This window comes from Ceratotherium simum, chromosome 7 (genome assembly GCF_057802395.1).
Source record: "Ceratotherium simum simum isolate JZ-2026a chromosome 7, ASM5780239v1, whole genome shotgun sequence".
NCBI classification, from domain to species: domain Eukaryota; kingdom Metazoa; phylum Chordata; class Mammalia; order Perissodactyla; family Rhinocerotidae; genus Ceratotherium; species Ceratotherium simum.
The window spans coordinates 85208806-85232054 of record NC_141906.1 but is presented as its reverse complement, the minus strand read 5'-3'; the positions used below and the strand labels follow the sequence as shown (position 1 = coordinate 85232054).

General features: G+C 40.8%; 1 protein-coding gene and 1 pseudogene across 1 annotated transcript in view; one reads left to right on the top strand and one right to left on the bottom strand.

The window, feature by feature from the left end:
• The window catches only part of LOC106803134 (beta-galactosidase-1-like protein 2), a 38924-nt gene extending 21081 nt beyond the window's left edge, over positions 1–17843 (bottom strand). The window contains exons 1-5 of the mRNA XM_087434066.1: positions 17630–17843; positions 17283–17480; positions 6125–6193; positions 3912–4007; positions 2525–2633 (exon numbers count right to left, since the gene is read on the bottom strand). Coding sequence (XP_087290192.1) covers positions 2525–2633; positions 3912–4007; positions 6125–6193; positions 17283–17480; positions 17630–17793 — 636 coding nt within the window. The 5' untranslated portion in view covers positions 17794–17843. The remainder of the gene's footprint in view (positions 1–2524; positions 2634–3911; positions 4008–6124; positions 6194–17282; positions 17481–17629) is intronic.
• LOC147916738 (nucleoside diphosphate kinase D, mitochondrial pseudogene) lies at positions 10088–11354 on the top strand (annotated as a pseudogene).
• Positions 17844–23249: the final 5406 nt, after the last annotated feature.

The window sequence follows — 23249 nt, the reverse complement described above, 5'->3', positions numbered from 1 at the left end:
CCTTCCCACTTCTCAGGAACTTTGCTCTTTGGAGTATCCCTCTGTCTTCTGTATCTTCATCTCTTTCTTTACTAAACTATTCTCATCATCATTTAAATTGACTCAAAGTCCTACGTTAAAAATAACTTGCCTGGACCACTTCTGCCTCCAGTTACCACTCTCTTGCCCTCTTCATCTTCATGGACAAACTCTGTGAAATATTTCTGCACTCACTCTTGACTTCTTATCTTCTCATCTACCCCTTTACTCACTGTGGTCTCTCTTCCACTCTTTCCATTCCCCCTAAATTATTAACGTTGACCCTCTCTTTGCTAAATTCCAGCAGTAAATTTTAATCCGAATTTAGTTTATCCCTCAGCAACATTTGACACCCTTGGCTATCTTCTCCTTTTTGAAACTCTCTCTTCTGCTGTATTCTGCAACATGTCTTCTCCTAGTTTCCGGCCTGCCTCTCTGGTCACTTCTCCTCAGACTCCTTTGCGAGCTCCTCTTGCCCTACTCACCTCTTAAATGTTTCTCATGGTTCTCTATTAATCCCAACTTTGTGCTGGATCATATCCCCTTCTGCTCTCTCAATTATGCCCTCTTGCAAATATCTTCTCATTTTCCCTCCCTGTTGGTTCCTTTCTGTCGATGTTAACATGCTCCATTATCCCCATCTTAATAGCTCTCTCGAGTCCAGCTGTCATGTTTTCTCTCCATATTTTGTACCTACCACACCCTAATCAAGTTTCATTGTGCCCACTTCTGCACCTCCTCAACTCCTCTTGGAGACACATTCATGGGAAGCCATGAGGTACCCCTCCCAGCATGCAGAAATAAGAAAAATAGTGTTGACCTCTAAAAATTAAACTCCATGCCAACAATGCAAGTAAGAATCTGGGCAACACCTGGGACTATGTATAAGTGTAACTGAAGTGTTTGTACATCAAAAACTGTGATCATCATGATCTAGGAGAAACTCCGGGTGGAAAGAGTTGAAATGGGAGAATATTTAGCAAGCAAGGAATAACTGACTGTACTATACCCTGATAGGGGAGAAAGAGGACAGAAAACCTAAAAGAGTGTTTCTCAAACCTTTAAATCTCATTCTCTGCTGACAAACATCGAAAAGTTTTATCAAAACCTGCTTCTCTCTTCCCCCTTCTCACTCATCCAAGGAGGAATCCAGCAGATTAGAGAACAGAAAAGGAAAGAGGAAAGACTCAGAAGTTGACAGTACCTGGGATTATCCAAAGCAAGAGACCCTGTACATGATAAATACAACAGAAAGTTCTAAAAGAAGGGAACTCAGCTGCAAGTGCTGATTCATAAGACCATGATAAAATGCTTTTGAGACCTCCTGACCTGCTGAGGCCCTGATTTCGCACTCACCAAGCAAACTTCCGAATGCTAATTTAGTTTTCCAGGAGTTTCAAGACTGAGAAGTGCTGATTTGGGGCGAGCACTCTAGTTCAATGCTGGCCAGCAGAACTTTCTGCAATGACGAAAATGTTCTGTATTGGCACTCAACATTTTTGAGCATATCCATGTGTGGCTACTGAGCACTTGAAATGTGTCTGGTGTGAATGAGGAACTGAATTTTTTATTTAATTTTAATTTATTTAAATTTAAATAGCTGCCGGTGGCTGTGGCTATCATATTGGACAGCGGCGCTTTAATTTCCGTAAAGGACTATCTCTACTATCCCCCAAATAGCACACTGATTCACACTCTTCAGTCACTTAGTTTTAATGGCTTCCGTGAGCCTGATTAACTCTGGGATACTCACAATGTTAGGAACCAACTCTGTCCCCAGTAAATTTACATTATGTGAAGCCCTCTCCTGGCCATGTACAAACCTGTCATTGCCTCCATTCAACCTCCTTCAAATGATTATTGTGAGGATGAAATATGCTAGATAATTGTTAATTGCCTCGTGCAAAGCATGACACCTAATAGACGTTATATATTTGCTCCTTCCTTCTGCTCATTTTTTACCTAGTATATAGTCCTTCTTACATTTTCCAACCATTTTAGAAATATAGTGGCACACTATTTCTATTTAACCAATGAGTATGTATGATACCATGGTTTTATTGCAGTGGAGGTATATTAAAAATCAAATAAATTGCAACTTCTACAAAATCACTGACCTAAGGTCATCTATATAATCTATTATTTGTGAAGGACTGACAAGTAGCTATCTTTAGCAGTTAAATTAAGACATCTGGAGGACTATCATTAATTTCCCATTTATGGTGATCGAGAGCAAAGAAATAATGGAGAAGATAGAACGAAAATATACACAGTGCAGTTCCAAGCATACTGTCAGGAAAAAGGCATTCAGTTGGGCAGTAGATGGGGAAAAGGCATAAAAGCAGGGCAATAAAAATATTGCCCTGATATTTCTTAAATAAGGATTGGAATGAGTTGCTACATATGCTTCCTGCTTCTGAATGATAGAAAGTAGGCTAGCCCTATCCAGGAAATCAATTCAGGCAACTACTTTCCCTGGTTGTAGAGATGTGGAGTTGGGTTATACCTGCAGTGGTACTATCCTGGGAATGAGCACATCAAAATAGTGATTCACTGCTTTAGTGAAGCCCTTGTAAGTTGTTCTCAGCTTCATTTTTGGATCCTGGAGTAACCAGCTAGGATTAAAAAGGCAAGACTCAGACTTGGGGTGGGAGGCAACAATAAGAAATGCTCGAGCATATGAGGCTGGAAAACATGGACAGCCCAAATTTGCACAGCCACACTAGAACAGCACACTGTGAGATTTTAATCCATCATTAAGAAAACGCAGTCAGTGTTCCACTTATAAACAGCTCAGCACCTTCGCCACCACCTCTTTCCTAAAAATACAAATGAAGGTTGTATAATGATGAAATGGTCTAGAGCAGGGTCATCAAACTACAGCCCACAGGCCAAATCAGAGCCACTGTCTGTTTCTGTCAATAAAGTTTTATTGGAACCCAGCCACACCCATTTGTTTACAGATTATCATGGCTGCCTTCGTGCCACAACAGCAGGATTCAGCAGTGGCAACTGAGATTGCATGTGGCCCTCAAAGCTAAAAATATTTATTGTCTGGCCTTTTACAGAAAAAGTTTGCCAATCCCTAGTCTGGAGTGAGATTTTTATAAAGCTGTTTCAAAGTTTTTTAAAAATGCACTTTAATGGAATATTATTTGGCCATAAAAAGGAATGAAGAACTGGTACATGCTACAACATGGATGAACCTTGAAAACATTATGCTAAGGGAAAGATGTCAGATACAAAAGGTTACATATTGCATAATTCCATTTATATTAAATATACAGAATAGGCAAATACATACAGACTGAAAGCAAATTAGTGGTTGCCAGGGGCTGGGGGGAAGGAGGCATGGAGAGTGGCTGGACATAGAGTTTCCTTTTTGGGTGATGAAAAAGTTCTTAAACTAGATAGTGGTGATGGCTGTTCAACATTTTTGATGTACTTAATTGTCACAAAATTGCACACTTTAAATGGCAAATTCTATGTTATGTGTATCTTACTACAATAAAAAAAGAACTATTGGAAGCAAAAAAAAAAGAAAAAGAAACCCTCTTTAAAAAGAGATAACCTGATTTCTTGCTATTTGGACTGCCACCACAAAAACTAGAACTTATCAAGATATTGCTAAGTTGGTAGCCATTAGTTTTTATTTAAAAAAAAAAAAAAAAAGTACTTCATTGGCATTGCAGAGATGAGGCAGAGGTTTATAAAAAACAAATACCATACAATTCCCAATATTTTAAAGTTTATCCTATGTCATTAAATGGAAAAAAATAGTGCAGACAGACAATGTACATAGAAACCAAGCCAAACCCTTTGCTCTAACTTACATTTGAATGTGCTTGGGGCACACACGGATGCACAGCCAGGGGCCTCAGAGCACTACTTACCTGGGTAAGCCTCCAAGGTCTAAGTCACTACCGATGTAGGGGCCTGGACACAGAATGACCCACAGCCCCACCTCTGAAGCCATGAATAGAAAAGCCCTGGGAAGTGAAGCAATCGAGATAATTTCACATCAAAAGCTGAGGCCTGGAATCACTGCTATATTTCTCCTCTAGGTCTTCTTCTGAGGTTAGAATGGGTGAGCTCCCAGCCTCATCTACAAAAGTCCTTGTGGGAGACATGACCTAGAGGGACAGGGAGCCCTACACTCTAAGAAAGGGGCTCAGTCAAGGCTCTAGAGAGCAGGACATTGAAGTGAAGGTCCAGAAATCCTAAACCAGACACCAACCTTCCCTCCTAAACCCCCTCCTCCTCCTACATCTCCTACCTCATGAGTGGCACCGCCCTGCAAGAAAGCCACGTAAGACAGACACTTACAAATCATCCTTGCTCCTCTTTCTTCCTCATCTCCTACTTTCAGTGAGTCACCACATCATGCTTATCTCTCCTACTTAACATTTTCAAACATGAAACTCCCCTGAATTCCTACTGTGACCAGGCTGGTTCAAGAACTTATCGCTTCACATCTGAGTTGTTACGACGGTTTTCTGACTGCTTTCCTCCCTTCATTCTCACCTTCTGCCAGTACTTCTCCAGTCACTGTCAATAACACTATCATCAACAAAGCAAAAATAGGAGCTCGTTATTACCTTGCATCAGCATCAGGCACCACACTCCATTCTTTAAGTTTATTATTTTATTTGACAATTCTATGAGATAGGTACCAATATGGCCTCCATTTTACAGATTAGAAAGTAAAAGATTAAAGGAGTCAGAGTTTCCTCAGGGTCACCTTTTGAGTAAATGGAAGAGCTAAACGTACAATCAGGCAGAGAGCCTCCAGAAATGACATCTTGACTCCCACGTTATTCTGCCTCTTAAAGATACTGCTGGTATGATCTTTCTATGCAAATAGGAACTTCTCAAATTAAAATTCTTCAAATGACTCTCCATGGCCTTCAAAATAGATTCCAAATTCTGTAACATGGTATAGAAAGCCAAGATGTGGTCAACTATCTCTCTGGCTTTATTTTTTGAGAGTTCCTCCACTTAACTAGTAGGAGAGGAGAGCCAGACAGCATTACTTGCAGTTCCCAGAAAATATAATGTATGGTAGAAAGCTAATCACCAAATCAATTCCCTTTTCTTCCTGGGCACACAGCTCAACTACATTTCCCAGCTTCCCATGCCTTTAGATGTGGCTATACAACAAACTGCGAGCCAACAGAATGTGAACAGAAGCCATGTGTTCCAATTCCCCAAAAAGATTCTCCACGCTCTTTCTTCCAATTACTGGCTTGATGCAGATGTGGTGGTTTGCAAGCTACGTGACGAAGATGTTGAAGCCACAAGATAGAAAGATCCTAAAGCCCTCACTTATTTCTTAGAAGAGAGACATATGCTCACCAGGAATACCTATTTTACATTTTACTTAAATGCAAATAAACCTTTATTGTTAAAAGATGTTGAGGCTTACCTGTTACAGCAGTGAACATCTCCTTCATCGATTTAAAGTGTTCTCTCACACCTCTGACTTTGCCCTTGCTGAACCTTCTGCCTGAAATACCATTCAGCCCCCTCTAGCTAACTTCTGCTCAACATTCTCATTTCCTTCAGCTGTAACTTCACTGTTGTCTTCCCAGATCTGTTCCCCTAGTTTGGGTTGTGTGTCCTTAGTATGTTGTTATGTGCCTCACTCTCTACAGACAATCCTTACTCCTGACAGCACAAAGTATATCCCCTGTCCATCTCCAGCACCAAAGACAATGTCTGAACTATAGCAGATGGCTAATACATATTTTTGAATAAACAATCAACTGTGTCATGTCTTAGAAACCCTGTAAACTATCGCCCAGAAACCTCCTCTTATAACTGAGACAGAAGATTCCTCATGATAGATTAAAACTGCAGACTCTGGAGGGACACTTTCTAAACCACGCTGTGAGTAAAATGCACCAAAGACACTAAGGTCTAGGCTCCCCCACAAATAACGGAATCACTGCTCAGAAGGGCTTCACTCCAGGGAACAAAATTATCAGAGCTTCCTGATGGTTCTAAAGCAGAAAGTAAGGTGCCCCCTATTGCTTCGGCTGACGCCACAGAGTCACAGCCCTGTCTCTGAGCCAGAGAAACAGGCATTTTAGGCATTAAGACATACTTCAAATCCAGGTTTCCAGTAAAATAAAATTGGCTTCTTTTTGGCTCATGAAGGTTCCAGGGAACATGCCTGCAATGGAAAAAAGAGAAATATAAAAACCTTTCACCTTACTCTGACTCCAGATTGACTCCTCCAGTTTTCATATAGCAGCTGGCCTATGTCTACTGTGAAGAAAGCCGAATGTTTCAATAGCCAAACCTCTATGTGTATGCACTGTGCATTAGCTTCAAAATTTCCTCCCTCAAATGCCCAGCAGAGATCCAAGGAGCCAATATTTTTCCATGATTCTGGACTTCAGGTAAGATAGATGTGAATGCAATGTAGGATGCAACCACAAATTTCTTTTTTTTTAAATGCTCACAAAAACATAAAAAATTTAAATCCATATCTATAACAGCAAAAAAGGAAAACAGCCACAAAACAAAAAACAGAGAGAGCTGAAAAGTTTATAGGACTGGATTATAAATATTATTTAAATGAATAAAATGAAATTCAGCAGCCAACAATACAAGATTCATAATACACAGCATCCATTAAAAAATTACTATGCATGCAAAGAAACAGGAAAATATGATGCATATCCAGAAAAAAAAATCAAGCAACAGTAACAAACCCAAAAACGACATATAGGATGAAACCAGCAGAAAAGAATATTAAAAAGGTATAACAAATATGTACTATATCTTTAATAAGTAAAGGAAAGCATGACCATAATGAGGAGAAAAATGGAAGATATAAAGAAGACTCAAATGAAACTTCTAAATTTTAAAAATATAATATCTGAAATTAAAAATACCTGGATACTATTAACAGCAGGAAATGAAAAATATGCCAGGTGAGACTAACAGCAAAGTAAACAGAGCAGAATGAAAGATCAGTGAACTTTAAGATAAAACAAAAGAAACTATCCAAAACAGAAAACAGAAAAAAAAGAAGACTAAAAATAAAAATGAACAGAGCATCAGTGATATGTGGGATCTTATCAAGAAATCTAACATACATGTAATGGGAGCCCTGGAAAAAAGAGGGGAAGCAAAAATATTAGCAGAAATAGAGCCAAAATTTTACCAAATTTGATGAAAACTATAAACCTACACAACCAAGAATCTCAATGAAACACAAGTAGAATTAATAAAAAAAAAACAATAAAAGATCTACGCCATAGCAGATAAGAATCAAATTGCTGAAAACCAATGAAAAAGAGAAAATGTTTAAAGCAACCAGAGAGGGAAAAACAAAAAATTATACACAGAATTTACAAATACAAGAAGTACAGCAGGTTTGTCATCAGATAATGTGCAAGTCAGAAGACAATAAAGAGACATTTTTTGTGTGTGTGTGTGTGTGTGCGCGCGCGCGCGTGTGTGTGGAAGATTAGCCCTGAGCTAACATCCGTTGCCAATCCTCCTCCTTTTGCTAAGGAAGATTGGCCCTGGGCTAACATCCGTGCCCATCTTCCTCCATTTTGTATGTGGGATGCTGCTACAGCATGGCTTGATGAGTGGTATGTAGGTCCGCGCCTGGGATCCAAACCCACGTACTGCAGGCTGCCAGAGTGGAGGATGTGAACTTAACCACTATGCCACCGGGCTGGCCCTAAAGAGACATTTTTAAGGTATTGAAATTAAAAACCAAACTGTCAACTTAGTATTCTATACCCAGTGAAATTATCTCTCAAAATTGAAGATGAAAGAAATAAATTTTTAAAAAAAACAAAAAGGTCAGAGAATTCATGACCAACAGACTTCCACTAAGAGAAACATTAAAGAAAGTTCTTCAGCAGAAGGAAATGATACCAGGTGGAAACTGCAATCTACACAAAGGAATGAAGAGCACCAAATATGGTAAACATGTGGATAAATAAAAAGGATATTTTTATCACTTTAACTTTCTTTAAAATACAATTAGATGTTCAAAGCAAAATAAAATAATAATGTATTATGATTTTTGTAGCTTATAAAAAGCAAAACACATGACACAGCATAGCACAAAGGATGAGATGGGTAAAATGGAAGTATACCATTGCAAGATTCTGCAGAAATAGGTTTACATTTTTAGAAAAGAGAACAGAAATTAGGAATTTAATTTAAAAATGTAGATAAAGAACTTTACATAAGAACTTTGGGAACAAATCCAGGATCCTTAAAAAATAATTTAATTCATATCCCACTTTCAACAATGATCATCCAGACAGAAAATCAATAAGCAAACATTGGACTTGAACTATACATTACACCAGATAGGCCTATTAGATATACACAGAATGTTTCATCTAACAGCAGCAAAACACACATTCTTCTCAACATGTGGAACATTCTCCAGGATACATCACATGTTAGGCCAAAAAACAAGCCTTAATAAATTTAAGAATATTGAAATAATATCAAGCATCTTTTCCAACCAAAATGGTATGAAACTAGAAATCAATTACAAGAAGAAAACTTGAAAATTCACAAATATGTAGATATTAAACAACACAAATAAATGGAAAGATATTCCATGCTCATGGACTGGAAGAATTAATATTGTTAAAATGTCCATACTACTCAAAGCAATCTACAGATTCAATGCAATCTCTATACAAATTCCAATGGCATTTTTCATAAAAATAAAAATAAAAAATCCTAAAATTTGTATGAAACCACAAGACCCTGAAAAGTCAAAGTAATCTTGAGAAAGAAGAACAAAGCTGAAGACATCACACTTCCTGATTTTGAACTATATTACAAAGCTATAGTAATCAAAACAGTATAGTATTGGCATAAAAACAGACACATAGATCAATGGAAGAGTATAGAGAGCCCAGAAATAAACCCATACATATGGTCAATTAATTTATGACAGAAGAGCCAAGAATATAAGTACAATGGGGAAGGGATAGTCTCTTCAATAGATGGTGTTGGGAAAACTGGACAGCCACATGCAAAAGAATGAAACTAGGTCACTATCTTACACCACATACAAAAATCAACTCAAAATGGATTAAAGACTTAAACATAAGATGCAAAATCATAAAAGTCCTAGGAAAACACAGGGGTAAACTCCTTGACATCAGCCTTGGGAATGATTATTTGGATTTGACAACAAAAGCAAAGGCAATAAAAGCAAAAAAAAAAAATAAGAAGGACTACACCAAACTAAAAAGCTTCTGCATGGCAAAGAAAACCATCAATAAAATGAAAAAGAAACCCACTGAATGGGAGAAAATATTTGCAAAACTGCAAATCTGATAGAATTTGCAAATCTGATAAGGGATTAATATCCAATATACAAGGAACTCATACAACCCAATAGCAAAAATACAAATAACTCAATTAAAAAATGGGCAAAGGACTTGAATAAACATTTTTGCAAAGAAGATATACAAACGTCCAACAGGTACATGAAAAGGTTCTCAACATCCCTAATCATTGGGGAAATGCAAATCAAAGCCACAATGAGATATCACCTCAAGCTGTTAGGATTTCTATTACCAAAAAGACGAGATAACAACTGTCGGCTAGGATGTGGAACAAAGGGAACCCTTGTGCACTGGTGGTGGGAATGTAAATTGGTGCAGCCACTATGGAAAACAGTATGGAGATTCCTCAAAAAATTGAAAATAAAACTATTATATGATCCAGTGATCCTATTTTTGGGTACACATCCAAAGGAAACAAATCACTATATCAAAGAGATATCCGTACTCTCATGTTCATAGCAGCATTATTCACAACAGCTAATGTAGGGAAACAACCTAAGTGTCCAATGCCAGATAAATGGATCAAGAAAATGTGATATACATATATACAGTAGAATATTATTCAGCCTTAAAAAAGAAGGAAATCCTGTTTTTCGCAACAGTATATATGAACATGGAGGGCATTATGCTAAGTGAAATAAGCCAGACAGTGAAAGACAAATACCATATGGTATCATTTATATGTGGAATCTAAAAAAAGAAAAGAAAAAAAAATAGAACTCATGGTAACAGAGTACAATGGTGGTTGTCAGAGCCTGAGGAGTAGGGGAAATGAGGAAAGGTTGGTAAAAGGGAACAAACTTTCAGCTATAAGATGAATAAGGTCTGAGGATCTAATGTTTAACACGGTGACTATAATTGATAATACTATATTATATAACTGAAATATGCTAAAGGAGTAGATCTTAAATGTTCTCACCAAAACAAACAAACAAAAAAAGGTAAATAAATGAGGTGATGTATGTGCTAAGTAACTGGATTGTGGGTGGGAATCCTTTCACAATTTATACATATATCAAATCATCACTTTATACACTTTAAATATATTACAGGGGCTCCTTTGGGGGGGCTTGGGCATCAGGGGGAATGCTCCTCATGGCTGCCAGGCAGCCTGGGCAGCCTCTTCAGGTGTGCCTTGCTGTGGGGCAGCTGTGTGGCCCATCTGCCCAGCCTGAGATGGCTCATGCACCCCTGCTCAGGCGGGCCCTCCTGGACCCAAGAGTGGACTCTGATCACAGTGAAGCCAGATGGGGTGCACAGGCAAGTCATCAGGAATGAGATCTAGTGTTTTGAGAGGACAGGCTTCAAGCAGGTGGCGACAAAGATGCTGTAGGTTCCGGAGACGCATCCTTGCTGAGCACCACCATGACCTGCGACCTGCTGAGGAAGCCCTTCCTCTTAGCCCTCACCAGCTATAGGAGCTCCAGCCCTGCAGTGGTCATGGTCTGTGGGGCCGTGGTCTTGGAAGGCTCCAACGTGGTCCACACTGATTCAGCTGAGGTTGCCCCTGGCACCATCAAGGAGACCTCAACATCCACATCAGCAGGAATGTCATCCACACCAGCGACTCTGTGGAGGGGGCCCAGAGCAAGATCCATCCATGGTTCCAGTGTAAGGAAGCTGGTGGACTGTGCAGATGAGGACCACCACAGCAGCATTTACCCAGCCTCAGCTCTCAAGCTGCCCTTGGCTGCCCCAGCACCCATCCAGGATCTCTGTCAACAAGAACTTGAGCCTCCACTCATGCTCTGCCCATGTGCACAAACCACCTCCCTGTCTACCTTCTGCCCAACCCCAGCCCAGAGGGATTTGAGCCACCAACTTTATGTGCCTTTCAGCTCCCTAAGGCAACAAGAGATTGGACCAAATCCTTCCTGTACCAAAGTGCCAGACAACCTTTGGGATGCCTCCCAAAATGGGGAGTGTGGTCTCTCCTCCCCAAAAGGGAGGACACTAAAATTCATTGCACTGTACAAAAAGATTTTTTAATTAAATAAATAAATTACAATTTCATGTCAATTATACCTCAATAAAGCTGAAAAATAATTTAAAAAAATAAAGTTAGGAAAACAAAGCATGGGAAATTGGAAATTAAAAGGGAATAGACCTAATATGGTAAAGGATATAAAAATAGTTCATCAAATATTATGCCAAAATTGTGTACAAAGAAATTTGGAAAACTCTAGTAAGTGGAAAATTTTTTTAAAAAATAGAAATTACCTATCTGAATAGAAGCAGAAAACCTAATTAGAAAATGTAAGAAAATTGCAATAACTCTCTACACACAAAACACTGTACAAACACCATCATCAAAATGTTTTTAGTAAATTATTTTCTTAATTATAAGAATCAAATTCCAAGATTCCATGCTGTGTAACCCATGTCAAATCAAAGTAAATTCATTTTATAAAGTTAATATAAAAACTGAAAAAAATAGAGAAACATACAGAAATCATTCATAAATATTTTCTGGGCACTTACTATGCATCAGGTACTATTATAAGTATCAAGGCTATTAACATCAATAACACAGACAAAAAAATCCCTGCCCTCATGAAGCTCACATTTTAGAAACTAATACTATAAAACTCTTAGAAGAAAACATTGAAGAAAAGCTTCATGACATTGGATTTGGCAATAATTTCTTGGATATGACAACAAAGGCACAAGCAACAAAAGGAAAAACAGATGAATTGGACTTCATGAAAATTTAAAACTTTTGTGCATCAAAGAACACTATCAACAGAATATAACTCACAGAATAGGAGAAAATATTTGCATTACATATATGATAAGGGATTAATATCTGGAATATGTAAAGAATTCCTACAACTCAACAATAAAAAAACAAACTACCCAATTCAAAAATGGGCAAAGGACTTGAACAGGTATATCCTCAAAAAAGTGTATGCAAATGGACAATAAACACATGAAAAGATGCTCAGCATCTGTATCATTAGGGAAATGCAAATCCAAACCACAATGTGATACCACTTCACATCATTAGGATGACTATTTAAAAAAAAACAAACAGAAAACAAGTGTTGGCACAAATGTGGAGAAATTGGAATGCTTGTCCAATGCTGGTAGGAATGTAAAACAATGCAGTGCCTGTGGAAAACATCATGAGGGTTTCTCAAAAAATTAAACATAGAATTACAATTCCACTTCTGGGTATATACACAAAATAACTGAAAGTAGGAACTCAGATATTTACACACCAATGTTCATAACAATTGAACATTGTTCATAACAAGTATGTTCATAACAATATTATTCACACTAGCCAAAAGGCAGAAACAGCCCAAGTAACTATCCATGGATGAATGGATAAACAAAATATAGTACATACATACAATGGGATATCATTCAGTCTTAAAAGGAATGAAATCTGACACATGACACAACATAAATGAACCTTGCACTTTATGCTAAGTGAAATAAGCCAGACATAAAAAAGACAAATATTGTATGATTCCAGGTATATGAGGTACCTAGAGTAGTCAAACTCAGAGACAGAAAGTAGGAGACTGGTTACCAGGGACTGGAGAGAGAAGAGAATGGGAAGTTATTATTTAAGGGGTTCAGAGTTTCAGTGTGGGATGATGAAAAAGTTCTGGACATTGACAGTGGAGATGCTTGCAAAACAGTGTGACCGTACATAATGCCACTGACTTTGTAAAGTCTTTGGAATCTTTGGAAAACTAGTAGACATTTTTACTAAAGTTGAACATATACCTACCCCATTTTCTATCACATCCATTCCTAGATGTATACCCAACAGAAATGTTGACATAGTATCATCAAAAGACAAGTATAAAATTGTCCATGGCTCCACTATTTATAATAGCTAACACCCAAAAATAACCCAAATATCTATCCACAAGATAAATACATTTTGGTACGATTATCAATGGAATTCTATATAGTTATAAGAAGAAACAAGCTAAAATATGTGGCAATATGGATGAATCTCACAAACATAATCTTGAGAAAAAGATATCAGACACAAAAGAGTACATATTGTACGATTCTATTTACATCAAATTCAAAAACAGACCAAAGTAACATATGTGTTAGAAGAACGAGTAGTAGTTATCTTTTGGAGGGAGGTCATGACTGTAAGGGGGATGAGAGAGCTTCTGAGTTGTTGGCATATTACAAGGTTTGGGGAGCTGGTTACAGGAGTACGTTCACTTTATTAAAATTTACTGAGCTACATGCTTATACTCTATATACATGTTAAACTTCAATGAAATATTACTTTAAAAATAAAATAAAGAAGAATGGGGAAAAAAGGAATTGAGGATATCCACTACCAGGAAGGGTGTACTAGGTCCAAACCCCCTAATGAGGAAAACAAGAGGAAATGAGCAAGTTTTTCTTTAACTGCAAGAAGGCATCATAAAGACTTCCAGTTTCTGGTCCAACAAGTAAAGATCCTGGAAGTTGTCACTCCCATCCTCACAACAAGAAAAAAACTGAAAAGCTGAAAGCTGTTGAAATGCAACAACTCTTCTTTATCCCTCACAGAATTAAGGTCACAGGGAAAACTACTCCCCCAAAAACTGGAGAGAGACAGAGACAGCCAGTATAACTATGTGTCAACTTGAGCAGGCCACAGGGGCCCAGACACTGGTCAAACGTCATTCTGGGTGTGTCTGGAGGGTGTTTCTGGATAAGACTAACATTTGAATCTGTAGACGAGTAAAGCAGGTTGCCCTCCCTCACGTGAGTGGGGCTCATCCAGACAGTTGAAGAGCTGAACAGAACAAAAGGGCTGAGTAAGAGGGGACTCCTCCTGCCTGACTGTGAGCTGGGACATCGGCCTTTTCCTGCTTCAGACTCAAACTAAAGCTTCGGCTCTTCTTGGGTCTCCAGCTTGCCCGCTCTTGGACTGGAATTTACACCCTTGGTAGGAACATTTAAACTGTGATGAACTGCTAGAGGCTCAGTATAGACTGGTTTGAGAGTTAAAAACTCTGAAGGATGGGGCAGTCTTGTGGGGAACCCCCACACTTTTATGGATTTTACCTTCAGAAGCCCTACCAGGTTCTCACAGTGAAGAGCTAAGTGAAATGCCCCCCTGCTTCCTGCTGGGCAGGGAAAAGCAGCCATTTTAAAATAAGTCCAGAGCATTCTGTTCTCCTCAACAAAACCCTGCCCTCAAGGGAAAATATTTTGCCAGAGCCTAACCACCCTGGGGAAAGGGAAATACCTCTCTAGGCAGCCACATGGAGAAAGGGAAATATCCAAATCTAGCACACTCCAGCCTTCAACATGGGGATGGGAAATACCCAGCTCAGACTCACAGAAAGACTGAGACTTCATCATAGGACTGAAGCATGCTTACCCTCACCCCATACCTTGCCACCACATTAATAAGTCTCCTGGATAATAAAAGCAGATTATAGCTAAAGGAACTATAACACTCAGACCCTACTGATGAAGGAATCTCCAGGAAAAATGAAAGACAACAGGGGAGACAAAAACAAGACACAAGAGGAAATTCTAACCTCTGAAACCACTTACAGCCAACAGTAAACACAGAGTAACTGCTGGCCAGGTAAACAGAAAACTCCACACTAGAGGCCTCTGTACCTCAGTTCCTTTTACCCAAGATCATGTCCAGCTTTCAACAAAAAATTATAAGGCATGCAAAAAACAGGAAACACAGTCCAGAGGGACAATTGAAAGCAAGAATGAGAACCACACTCATATACGGCAGATATTCTGGAATTATTAGACTGGGAATTTAAAACAAATGTGGCTACTACGCTAAAGGAAAAAGCGGACAACAGGAAGAACAGATAGGTACTATAAGCAGAGAGATGGCAACTGTAAGAAAGAATAAAAAGGAAACGCTCGAGATCAAAAACACTGTAACAGAAATGAAGAATGCCATCGATGGGCTCATTAGGAAACTGGACACGGCCAAGGAAAGAATCAGTGAGCTTCAAGATATGACAGCAAACACTTCTAAAACTGAAATGCAAAGAGAAAAAGAATGGAAAAAAGGAAAATAATATCTAAGCACTCTGGGACAATTATAAAAGTTATAACATAGATGTAATGGGAATACCAGAAGGAGAATAAGGAAAGAAAGAAAGGAAGAAATATTTGAAGAAATAATGGCTAAAATTTCCTCAAATTAATGACAGATAGCAAAGCATAGATCCAGGAAGCTCACAGAACACAAAGCAAGATAAATATCAAAAAAAACCTATACCTAAGCATATCAAAATTAAAAGTGTTATGACAGCGCAAGAATGAACAGATAATATAATGCAACCAACAATAGCCTGGAAATAAACCCTGTCACTGTGTTCTCGAACACTGGTAAGGTCTACTGACTCTGAGGTGAAGTTTTTGTGAATCCATAGTGAACATTTTTAATGACTGAAAACCTGTTCAAGTTTAAAGAATGAAAATTAGCTTGGCTAAAAAGGAAAAACCAGCTCTGCTCTTTTCACACTGGGAAGTAAACACAGATAAAGCCACATGAAAAGTTAATAGGAAACACTGTTCCCCCAATTTTTTACAACTGTTTAGCAGTTGTAAAATGTCCCCTCTTTGAGTGAATATTGCTTCCTCACCAATGACACCCCGGATCCTCTTTGCTACACCCACCTATTTCTAGGGAGACCCAGCTGCTAAACTGCCCTCGCCTCACGCCAGCACCCAATCCCTAGTTAACCCCACTTCTAATCCTGCATCAGAAACAACAACCAGTCCAGAATTTATCCCTGCTTTTCCTAGGTTCCCTTCAGAGTGCTCAGTGGGAACCTAATCTTACAAAGGTCTCTTCGCCCCTTCCCTTTGTTGATATTGGCACTCCACCACTGCTCTGGAACTCACTCCCTCCTGCAAGTCAGTAAGTCTGATTTTGTCAGACTCTAGGTTTGTCTCTACAAGACTTTGGCTGATTAGTTGTTAACAGTTTACAAAAAAAAGACAACACAGTCTTTTTATAATGATAAATGCACTCAACGCATAAGGCTGCCTTTACTCTGAGATAATGCCCTTCTTCCTCTTTGAGTGACTTAGGATGTCTTACAGTTTATGAAATAATGGCGACGCACTTTAGTTTTCTAAGCAAGGACACTAAAAATAAACAAACTTGGCAGTTCTGTTTAGTCCACAAATGTTTTTAAAATTTTAATAGTTCATGAAATTTCAATGTTTGAATCACTGCTACAAAAAAGCAAAAAAATAACGAGGAAAAATGATGTGACATGTAAAAGGTAGTATGACAATTTAGGGGGGACATGCTTTAAACATCATTCCCCAACATTTACCAAATTAAATTCCAGATATTCTTCTTCCAAACCTGTATTTTAAAAATGAAAACATTGAAAAAGAGGACACAACTAAAACTGACTACCAAAACAGTAATGGACAAGCACTTTCTAAGCTTAAGAAGGCTAGAAAGAAATTACTTATTTTTGTTACTTTCAGCTTCCGGAACGAGGATGATTATATTACTTGCCAGGCCTAATTCTCAATGAAACCCAACTTCAAAGACAGATTTTCTGCAACAGTATCCTATCCTGGGACTGATCACTGGGGCCATGACTTCTATGGCAAGTGAGGCTATCCAGGGAAGACTGAGGCCTGCAGTGCCCAGATGCTGCAGTAGTTACGAACCACTGAGGCTACAGCCATCTGTACTTGCCACTGCCTCTGAAAGTTAGACTCTTACATGCAGTCCATAGTGACCCTGTTGAGACAGAGGCCTGTCACAGCAATTGGAGGAGGCTCTATCTACCGGAGATTCTTGGGAACCAAGTGGAAACTGAGCCATCCTACAACACTGAAGAAAGTACTGAAAGGGTCCACCCTTAGACTGGTCTAATGAAGTCTCAGAGCTAGAAATTCAGACCATAAATTCTTGAAATAATTACTAGGGGCACTCACGTGGTGACAGTGTTGAAGCCACACGCCTTCAGCTTCAAGAGGCTGTCCCTCCAGTACTCCCTGGGCACACGGAAATAGTGGATAGTACCTGCGACGATCAGGAAAGGAAAGCCACCTAGTGTGAAGTTTGAGCCCTCAACTTTTAGACCCACATGGCGGTTCCTCATGTAGGAGGGAGTCAGGAAAGTTTGATTCATCCTGCAAGGACAAAGGAAGTGTGTGAAGTCCTAGAGATGTTACCTATAAGACACACAGGATGGGCAAATCAGAAACGCCTTTCTTTCAGGGGCCCAAGGCACAACTCCAGTGCAAAGAGAAACTTCCCAACCCTTCTTTCTCAAACATACCTGGGTGAGAGGTCTCTTCCAAGTTGAGCCATTACCAATAACCCTGAAGACATGCCCAGGAGGCCCACAAGTCTCACCAGGAAGGTCTGCATGCTAAACAGACAGGATGGAATGGAGGTCAGACATCCTCGAGGCAGGGAGAGAGGCAGGAACTGAGGGGGCATTGGCCTTAGAGGATGGTCAGGAAGTTAGAGGTGGCCTCACTGGAAGGCAGAATTCTGTATAGCTGTCCCTTTGACCTCTGCACCACCTGGACTCATGACAGACAGCACCTCAAGGCCATGTCCACTAACGAGGGAGAACAGCTGCATGGAAAGGTCTCCTGCTAAATAATGAGGTTTTCAGACATCAGTTACATTTTAGAGAAGATCAAGCCTCAAAGAAGTTTTACAAAACAGAGAATAATCTCTGGGAAATTTGCCAGAGACATTTAACTGCTACGGAATGGACTCGAATAATTTGCTGCTTAGCAGAAAACACTGGCTGGAATGTAGAAGAACTGCCTCTGCGGGGGCAGGGGGACGGTCCCAATTTTTATCTCCAACCCAGTTTTCCACTTCTCTGCAACTGTAGGATGCCATCTCATCAGTTCCCAGAACACACTTATCATTCGTGTGACCCATAATTTTCTCTATGCTGCTGGCCCTGGGGCAAATGCCCTTTCCTTATGTATCAAAAATTTTATGAGTCCAAGTAGGCTGAACCAGTGTCACCTAACAAAGCAGGGCGGGCTGCACCATCTCAGATAGGGGAAGCACGATGCACGGGGCGTGGCTGTGTCCCCACCACCCAGGGTAGCGCCTCAGTCACAGGAGGTGCTCAACAGACGTCTTTTGAACACATGCATGAGTTGCCAGAATCACTAACACATCTATGTCGCCTCCATACACTTCAGCTTTACTATCGGCCTGATGAGTATTACCTTAGGCAGAGCTGGGATGAGTAGAAGTTAGAGAAATCAGAGGAGAAACAGACGGGGGCCTGGGGATTAAATCGGACAAACAGTGGGGGAGAAGTGCGCGCACAGCCCTCGGGGGTGATTCGAGGGACAGGCAGCTTCTCACTGTGGGCTGGAAGAGTCCGGGGAGATGAGTGAGCTCAGAGGACGCTCAGAACTTTCCGGGAGATGACCAAATGGACAAGGCAGAACCTCAGGGAACCTGAACGAAGGGCCCAGAGAAAAAAAGTCCAGAACATGAGGCGACTTCACAGAAAACCCGAGGGGGCCATCTACGCGGACGGTGCGCTCGCCTGTGGAGTGGGCCCAGGGCTGGGACGGAGCCCCCAGTGCGGGAGGTGCTGAGAGGTCCCGGGGCCGTCGTGCGGGTGTCCGGGCTCCGCGGGGCGCCCAGGCCGGCGCCCACCTACCCTGCGCCCGGCGACTCCGCAGCAGGCTGGGGATCCCGCTCCCGCAGCGGCCCTCGGCGGGGTAGAAGAGGCTGAGCCGCCCGGCGCTCCGCCCGGCAGACCCGCCCCCTCCCCGGGGGGCCGATCCTGTAGCAGACGCGCTCCCCCGCAGGCCCCTCGGGTCCGCAGCCCGGGAACAGCGCGCGGAGCGCGGAAGGGGCAGCAGGCCCGGGGTCCCGGAGTCGTGCCAACTCACGGTTTGGGGCGCCGTCTGGAGTGCGTAGAGCTTTCACCACGTGGCCCGCCCACCCGCGCAGCTAATGCGGAGGCTGGACCCGCACAGGGACGCCCTTCCCGGCCGACACTGCGCAGGGCCACCTCGGGGTCAGGAAGCCGGCGCGACAGTGAGGCTGGAGCTCTCGCTCCGCGTAGTAGCGGACGCCCCCTCCGGAGGGTCCAGGCTTGGGCGGGTCCTCCCCTCTCCACGGCCCACCACGGCCCCTCCCACCACGGCCCACTTCGTTCATCACTGCCCACAAACCCCATTTCCCGCGTGCCAGGGGCTGAGGACACGCATGACCAGTAGCCCTTCCCTCGGAGACTGGTTGGGAATACCTAGAAAGTCCAGCTTACACCCTGGGGAGGGGGGCCGGTGTCTTTTACCGGACCTACCCTAAAACTAGCACCCTGATTCAGCCTGGAGCAGTGGCTCACACAGCTGGTGCCGACCGGCACGGGTGAACCTCGTCAAAATGCAGATACTCCCTCCCACTCCAGACCTACAGAAGCCGAAACTCCGCGGGTGGGGCTCGGCGCTCCGTGTTCGCGCAGGCGATTCTAACGCAAGCTACAGACGGGAACGACAGGTCTACAGCTCCTCTCCCCTCTCCCCTGCCTTTCTCCGCAGGAGAACCTGAGAGGATACGGGGGGAGCGGGGGTTGCGTCTCAATTACCTTCACCGGCGCACCTCACCAGTGTGGTTGTGATGGCCCTTCCTTCAGCTTGGGAGGTGGGCGACCGAGCTCCGTTTAAAATTCTCACAGCTGGGTCTATATATAATCCAGATCCAGGCTCCAAGAGTAGTTAGACTCTTCATAGCAAATTTATCTGGAACTGAAAAGAAAACACCATAAATGGCCTGCCAGCTCCGTTCCCAATAGGTTACCCTCCTCCAGAGGCAGCAGTACCGGAGGTAGCTACGTTTTGGATAAGGCTGTATTTTCCAGCAGTCAACCTTTACTGTATCTTTGTGGATCTTTCCTTCCTCTGCCTCTACTACTAAACAACTGAAAGTCTGATTGATGTCCAGGCAGCTTTGCGATTGATTAGTTATCTCCCATATTGATATTCTAATTGCAGAATTGCACTTGTCTTACATCTCCCTCTTTCTCCTTGCTTTTTAAGCCTCCTTTCTACTCTCCAGGCTGCTACTCAAATACATCAGAGGAAAAAATTCCTTTGAAATCCACTCCACTAATGGCATCTGACCTTTTCTGTAGTTCTCTTCACTTCAACCCATCATGTTGTTTCAGGCTCTTTCCCAACAACTTCTTTTGCTACTTGCCATTACCCATAATTTGCAGGGGCTGTACTTGCACTTTTGCTGGTGATCTCTCCTTTTCCCCTACTTAATTGAAGTTCATTTATTTATTTTAGCAAGAGACTCAGTCTTTGCTTTCCATTCCCAGACATCATCCTCTGTGACATCTACATCCAGGACAAGGACCCTTTTAAATTCCAGGCATGTTCCTCACACTGCTTCATCTACCAAATTATATAACCTCACTCACAGTCAAACTATTTCATCTCCAAGATATAAGATTCTAAAATTCTACTTTCTGGCCACAGTCCTTTTTTTCACCATATTTTCCAAACATCTCTTCAACAGTCTTTGAATTTCCAGTCTTCTAATCTCTCAGTTTCCTCAGTTTATTACACTTGTTCTGGCTTCACACTGTGTTCTGCTATTTCAAAAATACACGTTCTTCCTTGTCAGAAAGTGTTCTTTCTTTAACCTCATGCATTCGTACTTTGATAAGCCTCAGACTTTGATAACAAACCAATCTGCTTTCTCTTTCCTCTGCCCTGAGCTGATGAGCAGAAATGGATAAGGTCATGAAATGAAACTTAGCCTCAGGCAATAGGGTTTCCTGTCTTGGGCAGTGCTTTAAAAAGTGCCTATATTTTTATATATATTAAGAAGTATATGGATGCTTTGTCATTCAAGATCCCGTGCTGAGTATTGGTAAACATAACCCATAAACTGTAAACCCTAAATATCTACTTTCTTTGCTAATACCTTTCAGGCTCCATAGAATACTTCTCCACATCTTTTGCCGTTTGTCTTCAAAACAAAAGATGACTGTATCTGAATGTCCTGAAGAGCTGTGAGGAGCCTGTTGCCAAGATCGGAGAGAGGTAATGCTTCAATGTGCAGGAGAATATGAATGGTGGAAGTGGTTAGGTAAAAGAAGACAAGTTAACCTGTTCAATCCTTCCACTCGAGTATCATAATTGCAAAAGGTGCTTGCATAATGAAGTTATCATTTCCAGTAGTGCTCAGCATCCATTTATTTGCTTTTATTCATGTTCCATTCATGGTTCCATGTGATATTTACAACTGCTGCACATGGAAGCTGAAGAGTATCTTAGGATATTAAACAATTCACATTACTCTTATATTTGTATTTTTTTGGATCTAGACAACGTATATGAAGGGTAATATTGATTATTTACATTGGCAAACAGACCCTGAACACCATAATTACAAATAATTTAATTTTATTTGTCAACGACAAAGAAACAATATTAAGGGCAGCTAGACAAAAGCAAAAAATAACGTACAAAGGAACTCCCATCAGGCTCTCAGCGGACATCTCAACAGAAACTTTACAGGCTAGAAGAGACTGGAATGATATATTCAAAATACTGAAAGACAAAAACTTTCAGCCAAGAATACTCTAGCCAGCAAAAATATCCTTCAAATATGATGGAGAAATAGTAACTCTCCCAGATAAACAAAAGCTAAGGGAGTTCATGGCCACGAGACCCCCACTACAAGAAATACTCAAGAAGGCCCTCAGGCCTGAAAACAGAAGAGAAAGGGAACACAAAGCTTGGAGGAAGGAGAAAAGTAGGTAGACAAACTCAGAAAAATAGTAGATCTTTACCGGAATAGGTTAGCAACCACTTAAATACTCAATTCAAAGATCAAAGGAAGAAATTCACCAAAAATAAATTTAACCTCATCACTGTAAACACACAGCCACAACACAAGATAGAATAAGGTATAACAAAGACAACTTAGAAGGGGAAGAGGAAAGTGACTGAATTGACTTAGTATAAGGAAATAGGAGGCCATCAGATAATGGACTATCTCATACACAAGATTTTTTGCCCAAACCTCAAGGTCACCACTAAACAAATAATCAAAGCAAAACCACATATGATAAACAAAGAGAAAACTAGAAGAGTCATAAGACAGAACAACCAAACTGAATTGGCAGTCCAAAACAAATGGGACAAGAAACAAAGGAAATGCAAAAGAACCAGAAAATAAGTGACAAAACAGCAACATTAAGCCCTCATATATCAATAATTACCCTAAATGTAAATGGATTGAACTCTCCAATCAAAAGATACAGAGTGGCAGGATGGATTAAAAAGCAAGACCCAACAATATGCTGCCTTCAGGAAACACATCTTAGCACTCAAGACAAGCACAGGCTCAGAGTGAAAGGACGGAAGACAATACTCCAAGCTAATGGCAAACAAAAGAAAGCAGGTGTTGCCATACTCATATCAGACAAAGTAGACTTCAAGATAAAACAGGTTAAGAAAGACAAAGAAGGGAAATATATAATGATAAAAGGGACACTCCATCAAGAAGACATATCACTTATAAATATATATGCACCCAACATAGGAGCACCAATGTACATAAAGCAACTATTAACAAACCTAAAAGGAGAAATCAACAGCAACACAATAATAGTAGGGGATCTTAACACCCCACTTACAGCAATGGATAGATCATCCAGACAAAAAGTTAATAAAGAAATATTAGACTTAAATGAAAAACTGGACGAGATGGACCTAGTAGACATATACAGAGCACTCCATCCAAAAACAGCTGACTACATGTTCTTCTCAAGCACACATGGAACATTCTCTAGGATAGACCATATGTTGGGAAACAAAGCAAGCCTCAATAAATTTAAGAAGATTGAAATCATAACAAGCATCTTTTCAGACCATAAGGCTATGAAACTG